This window comes from Musa acuminata, chromosome BXJ1-6, assembly GCF_036884655.1.
Source record: "Musa acuminata AAA Group cultivar baxijiao chromosome BXJ1-6, Cavendish_Baxijiao_AAA, whole genome shotgun sequence".
In the NCBI taxonomy this organism is placed as follows: domain Eukaryota; kingdom Viridiplantae; phylum Streptophyta; class Magnoliopsida; order Zingiberales; family Musaceae; genus Musa; species Musa acuminata.
This window is the reverse complement of record NC_088332.1, coordinates 7,485,887-7,494,470: the sequence shown is the minus strand read 5'-3', so window position 1 is coordinate 7,494,470 and position 8,584 is coordinate 7,485,887. Positions and strand designations below refer to the sequence as shown.

Below are 8,584 nucleotides of genomic sequence, written 5' to 3'. Positions count from 1 at the left end.
AACCAGGTTCGGATTTGAACCCAACCGAAGGTGAGCTCTGGCGGTTGCGGTCATCCACGTCGCCTGTCAAATGAGAATCAACGGGCGAGATTCTCCACCCTCAGATTTCCTTACCTCGCGAATCTTGATGAATCTCATATCAAATCCATCGTTGATCTGAAACACGCAACACGGCCTGCCGGCTGGCCTCCACGAGGTTGTGGAAGCGATACTGTGCGCTCGAGCTGGGAATAAGAAGACCCGAACAATACTTTTCCGCCATTAGATTCTTACTTTGGACGAATATTGATGCAACAGCACCAGCTCGACTGCACTCTGATAGGATGCGCTCGGGTTCACTGTATCGTTTGTCTTTTATCACTCTTAACACTCGGACATCTACCTTACCCGCATACACTGTAACTATTTAGGTGGGGGCTACACACTATATCCAATAACACTTTAGGTAACGCAATTATAGGATATCCTATCCTTGCTCGAGTTATCTCCTCATCGACAAAGGAGAAGAGCTATTCAACGCTTTCTCGCCAGGGTTACGTCGTCGACTCGTCATCCCCCAAATCGGAGGTAGTTTCTTGCACACCTTGTTCTCTTCCAGGGCATCATCTGCTCGTTTGGCTCAGTGGCTGCAATCATAGGTGTCGAATCCGCCTCGTTTGGACGGATCCTTCGGGTTAGATTACGGAAATTTCGGTTCATCAGGCGTTGTTTTCTTTCCGACTGTCATCACGTTAATGATCTAGTCTCCTTTGATTTGATCGTTTCTTGGAAATCTAGGCTTTCATTTGATTGTACAACGCTGTGGCTTGTGAGTCGTATAAGCGCATTAGATGTACCTGATGTAGAGCTGAAATTCTTGATTCGTACATGATTGCTGCCGAAATCCGTTTCTTGGATAGTATAGTTTGTTCAGTGAGTTGAAGTCTCCGATCGGAGTAGAAGTTGGGACGTCTAATTTAGTGACGGTAGGGCCGCTCATGGTTTGCCACAATCTTCTTCACGAATGACTGTAGCTTCTTTTCACATTGCAGTATTTTCTAAATTACAACATGAATTTATATGAAACAAGTGTATAGTAGGTGTTTGATGTTCTTGATTTGACTTGTTTTAATATATAATATTCTGTCTATTATTGCTTTCTGAAAAAAAAAGGGCCTCCATACATGCTCTGTGAGTGATTCCGTGAACCCTTAATGATAAAGAATATCATAATACTTTTTCAATGTCTCTAACTATCCTTCATATTGTGTATGACAATACTGGGAAATTGATGCAGTCCTGTTCTGTGCCTTCGCAATTTGATTGTTTCTATTTTTCTGACTTTAACTTGGTAGTACGCTTTCTAGATTCAGGGTTTCTTTTTGCTATTTGCATGTTACAGCTTTTCCTTTTACCCTAATACAGCTCTTTATATGACACCTTTTCCTTTTGCTATGCTTGGCTTATCCCATTGAATTCACTATGCTGTTAGTTATCTAGGTTTATAATTTGTTGAGAGGGGGTATGTTAATATATATGTCCTTCAATTTCTTGCTGCCTGCAGGTGTTGTGAAGATCTGTGAAATTGTCTCCTATTAGAAGAAGAGATGGCTGGTTCTTTGGTTCAGTCAGCAATTCTTCCTACTGTTGCAGTGAACAGGATCCAAAGTCATCTCCAAGGCTCTGGAAAGGTTAAAAGAGGTTCCAAAATGATGTGCCAACCGCGAAAGCACTCGCTACGACTGCAAGGTTTTGCAGGCTTGCAAAGATCAGATACTGTGGAATTCTCATCAAGAAATCAACGGGATTTTCATTCAGTGGTTTCAGGATATATCTCTTATTCACGAGGAAAAGCCAGTCGAGGTGTTGCTAAAGCTATGTTTGAACGCTTTACAGAGAAGGCAATTAAAGTTATCATGCTTGCACAAGAAGAAGCTAGGCGTCTAGGCCACAACTTTGTTGGAACAGAACAGATACTGTTGGGCCTAATCGGCGAAGGGACTGGTATTGCAGCAAAAGTTTTAAAATCAATGGGAATAAATCTTAAAGATGCTCGAGTGGAAGTGGAGAAGATTATTGGAAGGGGAAGTGGTTTTGTTGCTGTTGAGATACCTTTTACACCACGTGCAAAACGTGTTCTTGAACTCTCTTTAGAGGAAGCTCGTCAACTCGGTACTTCTCTAAGACCTTCCTTTGTGGATTTTTGCCCTAAAACAAACTTTTTGGTCTTGTTTTTGTTAATTTGAAATACTTAAGTCGAAAGCATTATTCTAATGACTGCCTATCTTGCTATCTGCTAATATCATATTTGTCTGTTTAGGATATCTAGTTCATTCCAAGTTTTCGTTTATCATGTGGATCATACTTCCTTTGCAGCAGGGAACCTTTGTATCCACATGATTTGGGATGCATTAGAGATTTAGTTTGTTGAAGTGGATGCATTTGTATTCTATATGAAGAGTAAAAAGTAAAGCATTAATGGTTCCACCATAACTAGCAAGTAGAATACCATCAAACTGATGGAACTCTGCTGAAGCAAAATTTAAAGCTTCTATGTGTATCTATCTGAACAATGGTTCCACTTTTCATTATTCCAAGCTAATGGCATGTTCGATTGTTGCTGTTGGTCTTACTTGCACTGGTTAGGATTAACTGACAAATTACAGGTTGTTTTTTTATTATTGGATCTCATACCTTCTGAATTTTCCCATCAACATTTGTCGACAAGTATGATCACATGAATGAACAACTTCTTGTTATTCATTTTTCTATTCATCTTCCTTGTATTTAAGTTGGACTTAATGTCTGATTTTGCTGAATATACAGGTCATAACTATATAGGATCTGAGCACCTGCTTCTTGGGCTTCTTCGTGAGGGTGAAGGTGTGGCTGCTCGTGTGCTCGAGAGTCTTGGAGCTGATCCAAGCAACATACGGACCCAGGCAATTTTTTTATTAGATCTTGTTCTGCACTGTCATAAATTTTAGTTGTGACGTGACTTTTTGAGCTTCATTATCGAACAGGTCATTCGAATGGTCGGTGAAACAACTGAAGCTGTTGGTGCTGGGGTAGGGGGAGGAAGCAGTGGTAATAAGATGCCTACACTTGAGGAGTACGGAACTAATTTGACAAAGTTAGCAGAGGAGGTAATTTTTTTCAATATTTCACTCTGGAAAATGCTTGTTTGATCTTATTTATATCTGAGAAATATAATTACTCCACAGGGAAAGCTAGATCCTGTTGTTGGCAGGCAGGACCAGATAGAGCGTGTTACGCAAATTCTTGGAAGGCGTACGAAGAACAATCCATGCCTAATTGGGGAACCTGGTGTGGGAAAGACAGCAATTGCAGAAGGACTTGCTCAACGTATAGCTAATGGCGATGTTCCAGAAACAATTGAAGGAAAAAAAGTATGCAAAAATTTAAATATTCATTGAGCACTTTCATATCAGTTACTCTTTATGATATTTCTGTTGTAACATGAAGAAATTTATAAAAGCTTGTTAGTGGAAGAGATTTTTAATGCCTGCTGCAAATTCCCATGTCTCTGTCATTCTGCTTCTGTCAATTTAAAGATAATTAACTAGCTTTACAATCCAGGTGATTACTCTTGATATGGGGCTTCTTGTTGCTGGTACTAAATACCGTGGAGAGTTTGAAGAAAGGTTAAAAAAGTTGATGGAGGAAATTAAACAAAGTGATGAAATAATACTCTTCATTGATGAAGTACACACATTAATTGGAGCTGGAGCAGCAGAAGGTGCAATAGATGCTGCTAATATCTTAAAACCAGCTCTCGCCAGAGGTGAATTGCAGGTCGAGACTTGATAATTATATCCGTTTCTTTTGTGCCTGTCATATGTGATCTCATCCTATTTGTTAAGAATCAGTTTTTTTCACTACAGATTCTCTTATCTCAAAAGTCTTAAGGAAGTATCTTTCAAGTTTCAACATTAATTTCTTATATAATTTATTTCAGTGTATTGGAGCCACAACACTTGATGAATACAGGAAACACATTGAGAAGGATCCTGCTTTGGAGAGACGTTTTCAACCTGTAAGAGTTCCAGAACCAACAGTTGATGAGACAATACTGATTCTTAGAGGGCTTCGTGAAAGATATGAGATTCACCATAAACTTCGTTACACTGATGAGGCTTTAATTGCTGCTGCTCAGTTGTCTTACCAGTATATTAGGTTAGTGAATTATGTATTAATACGTCTGTTGTATTTAACAAGCCTAACAGATATGTTTGACATGCATAAAATATAAGACCTTGCCTCTTATGATTCTTCTTTTTGACCTGATCACATTCCATTGCTGCTGCACATATCGATAACGGTCGGCATTTAAAACCTTGCCTCAATGTGTTGTTGCTGTTTGTTATTTTCATGTGGATTGACATGCACCAGTTGATGCAAACTAATTTTGTGTTGTTTGTAAATTTGATATTTAAATTCAGGGCACGTGTCTTTCCACTGGGAATGATCCATTTTATTTTTCAGTTGATTGATTTCTTATTAAATGTTCATTATACTAGAATTGACTTATAATATACTTGCGGCAGTTTACGACAATACAAACTAGAAATACTTAATTGAGGATTATTATAGTTGAAGAATATAAATATCATAAAATGTAATAAATCCTAGGAAGTAGCAGTAAAGAACATGCATGGTTGATGATTTATGTATAAATTAGAAGGGTAGGAAATGATATTTGATGGATGATAATTGTTTCTAATAATGCTACTTGTCCTTTGTTTTTAATGTTAGACAAGACAAATTTAATTCCGTGGTGGAAGAAGTGGAGAAACATCTTTGGCTTTTAGGAAGTTTCTATTTTAGTAATCAGAGAGAGTTCTAGGTTGTGATCGATTTTCAAATTCATTGATATACATGTAATTTGCATGTAGGTCTTTGCAATACTTGCCTATTAAAAATATAAAGACCAAGCAGTTTGGTACACTTGGAATGTTCAAAACACTTGTTGGATGTTGAATTCTCAAGATTATAGTAAGGTTACTGTGGAGGTTCTAAAATTGAGTCGGGTACCAATTTTGGTCCTTAAGTAGATTGGTTTGATATCTTTATGGTGGGGTGTACACTATACGGCCTCATGCCAACCGTCTGGTGGATGTACCTTCCATGCCAACAAATATGGGTTCGGACGAAGGAGGTCGTGGAGGATTGAGAGGAGGTTGAGGAGGAAAAGGTGGAGAAGAAAGAGAATGCAGAGGAGGCAGAGGGGAAAGCAGAGAGCGGGAGATGACGATGCATACCAGAAGGAGGTGGTGACAATGATGCAATGGGGAGAAGGTGGTGGTGATACAACGGGAAGAGGAGACAGCAGCAACATAGTGAGAAGGCAGTGGCAGAGACATGGGAAGGAGACAATGGTTGGGAAAGAGAGAAAGCGTAAGAAAGAGGGAGAGATACGGAAACAACTATGTCGTAGCTGTCATTAGGAGGAAAAAAGGGAATGAGAGTGTCGGATGATAGAAGTATTGCCCAGGTAAGGTAAGCTTGGTATGGTGAGATCACCAGGTGGTGTGGTCAATACCAGATCGAACTTGGCACTTTCGGAAAGCATAAGAGTGAGATATGGAAATAATTGTATGACAACTCCTAAGAAAAAAGGTGATGTGGGTATCGGACAGTATGCTTACTTTCTAGTACCATTTGACATTGAGTGTTTATTGCTTGGTGAGCCGGTTTGGTGAGCTTGTCGGGTGGTACAATCTGTATGGGACCAAATCAATGTCAAATGGTACTTTTTAGTACCATTTGACATCAAGTGTTTATTACTTGGTGAGCCGGTTTGGTGAGCTTGTCGGGTGGTGCAATCTGTATGGGACCAAATCATGCAAAATTGCTCAGTTCATGTTCCAGTTGGTTGTCAAACCAATATAATCGGCCTGTACCAACTGGTATGGGCAGTATTTTATAACTTTTTCTTATATTTATATCAACAGAATGTTCGAGTATATAGAAGGGTATGTAAGGCTTTTGTTCTGCATGCTAGATGATTTATCTTTATCCTTGTGGGTGGTTTTGATCATCTGTCATTAACACCATAAACCCCTAACATTTTAATATTTCCATTGCCATAGACAACTTATGCTGTCATAACCATTGTAATTACCTACATTCAGATAATTCAGTGCTATTGGCATTTATTGCCATGGCCTATATAACTTCTTCATGTTAGCACCACATTGTGAGTGACAATATTGCCATGACATATGCTTCCACTCCTTTTTGAGCCTGTGTCAAGTTCACTGGACCTGCCTTCAGCACTCTAGCAGCCATCATCATATTTGCAATGCTATATATTGTCTTAGGACATTCATGGAACTTCCTTTCTTGATAATCTAAACATTTTGATGGATTTATTGTCTTTTTAAGTTGCTGGAAAAAACTTAATACTCCTTGTGGCATATGCTTAGATTCACAAATTCTTGTGATGCTTTATCATGCTATTCTATGAGTGTTATATATTTTAAAACACTTCATTCGTCTTGGTTTAACAAGAGAAGGAAATGATCATTCAGAAGTGCAATTTCTTTTTTTTATATTCAAGAGACTTCATATTCTACACTTAATACAACAGTTCAAGTCATTCTTATTCTCATTCAAATTTTTCGTACATTCTTCTGTACCTTCAGTGATCGGTTTCTACCTGATAAAGCAATTGACTTGATTGATGAAGCTGGTTCTCGTGTTAGGCTTCGCCATGCACAAGTAAGGCCTTATATTTACTGGTTCTTTGTTCTGTCACTGTGCGCTTCAGATAAAATTTTTGTTTTTGACAGCTTCCTGAGGAAGCCAGAGAACTTGACAAAGAGCTTAGGCAGATTACGAAAGAGAAAAATGAAGCAGTCCGCAGCCAAGATTTTGAAAAGGTCAATGATCTATTCTAATTTAAACTCAAGTGATTTGATTGCTTTAAAAAGCACAGGTTGGGAATAAAGATGTGGTTGTTCGATCGCTTTTAAATGATGTTGTGTTTTAAAGAACATGTTACGCCGAGATGGTGTCCAGGACGAGCGGTCAAATATGCATAATTGAAGTATTGTAGCCTAATTACATTACCTGAACTTATTTGTGTATCCTGTAGCTGCTCCTAGATATGTGAACCTAAAATACCCTGTACAAATCAACTTTTTTGACAGGCAGGGGAGTTGCGCGATCGAGAGATGGAGCTGAAGGCTCAAATCTCAGCCTTAATTGATAAGGGCAAAGAAATGAGCCAAGCAGAGAGTGAGGCTGGTGATTCAGGTCCCACTGTGACGGAAGCAGACATACAACACATAGTATCATCTTGGACTGGAATTCCTGTGGAGAAAGTATCGAGTGATGAGTCTGACCGTCTCCTCAAAATGGAAGAAACTCTCCATAAACGTGTTATCGGCCAGGATGAAGCTGTCAAAGCGATAAGTCGAGCCATTCGTCGAGCTCGTGTTGGTCTCAAGAATCCCAATCGTCCAATTGCCAGCTTCATATTTTCTGGTCCAACTGGCGTTGGAAAATCGGAATTGGCAAAGGCACTGGCTTCCTATTATTTTGGCTCTGAAGAAGCCATGATCCGGCTTGATATGAGTGAATTCATGGAGAGGCACACTGTTTCCAAGCTCATCGGTTCACCACCTGGTTATGTTGGTTACACCGAGGGTGGTCAGCTTACTGAAGCAGTTCGACGTCGCCCCTACACTGTTGTCCTCTTTGATGAGATAGAGAAAGCCCACCCTGATGTTTTCAACATGATGCTCCAGATATTAGAAGATGGGAGATTGACAGACAGCAAGGGGCGGACAGTAGATTTTAAGAATACTCTCCTGATCATGACGTCCAATGTAGGGAGCAGCGTCATCGAGAAGGGAGGACGGAGGATTGGTTTTGATCTCGACTATGATGAAAAGGATAGCAGCTACAATCGGATCAAGAGCCTTGTTACTGAGGAGTTGAAGCAGTACTTCCGACCAGAATTCCTGAATCGGCTAGATGAAATGATCGTCTTCCGACAGCTGACGAAACTGGAGGTCAAGGAGATTGCTGACATAATGCTTAAGGAGGTATTCGACAGGCTGAAAGTGAAGGATATAGAACTTCAGGTGACACAGAGATTCAAGGATAGGGTGGTGGACGAAGGTTACAACCCAAGCTACGGAGCTAGGCCACTTAGAAGAGCCATAATGAGGCTCTTGGAGGATAGCTTGGCTGAGAAAATGCTGGCTGGCGAGATCAAGGAGGGAGATTCGGCTATTGTGGATGTCGACTCTGACGGGAACGTCACAGTTCTAAATGGTGGGAGTGGTGTGCCTGAGCCAATCCCCCCAGCTGTTTCCGTATAGATTCAATATCTTTTGTGTCTGCGGTTCGGTGCCATGTTGTAGGTTGCTAGTGTAGGGCCAAGGAAAAAAACTGCTGCTGTTCGTTCAAATTTATACCATGTGATCTCCATTTATATTTTAGGGTATTAACATGAAAATTTGTTGTAAGAGAAACGGAGCAGACAAAAAAGATGGGACTGAAGTGAGACTTTGTTTGTTTACTTGATTGTTTACTTGAAGCCAGAAGAAGTACACTGCTTGTGACACTTACG

The 8,584-nt window shown here is 39.9% G+C and overlaps 1 protein-coding gene across 1 annotated transcript; it reads left to right on the top strand.

Moving 5' to 3' along the window:
- The first annotated feature begins 524 nt into the window (after positions 1-524).
- On the top strand, positions 525-8,578 carry LOC103987263 (chaperone protein ClpC1, chloroplastic). The gene is made up of 10 exons (XM_009405513.3): positions 525-673; positions 1,544-2,151; positions 2,806-2,921; positions 3,003-3,125; positions 3,204-3,389; positions 3,580-3,795; positions 3,959-4,176; positions 6,648-6,723; positions 6,795-6,884; positions 7,155-8,578. Exons 2-10 carry the CDS (start codon positions 1,587-1,589, stop codon positions 8,331-8,333), a joined length of 2,769 nt encoding a protein of 922 aa, XP_009403788.2. The 5' UTR covers positions 525-673; positions 1,544-1,586; the 3' UTR covers positions 8,334-8,578.
- The last annotated feature ends 6 nt before the right edge of the window (positions 8,579-8,584 follow it).

What these genes read in the sequence shown, in the direction of transcription:
- LOC103987263 (XM_009405513.3), top strand. Translation starts at nt 1,587, where the DNA reads ATGGCTGGTTCTTTGGTTCAGTCAGCAATTCTTCCTACTGTTGCAGTG. An exon ending in TTAGGCTTCGCCATGCACAA is followed by an intron (nt 6,724 to 6,794) that starts GTAAGGCCTTAT and finishes TGTTTTTGACAG; the next exon opens with CTTCCTGAGGAAGCCAGAGA. An exon ending in GCAGCCAAGATTTTGAAAAG is followed by an intron (nt 6,885 to 7,154) that starts GTCAATGATCTA and finishes CTTTTTTGACAG; the next exon opens with GCAGGGGAGTTGCGCGATCG.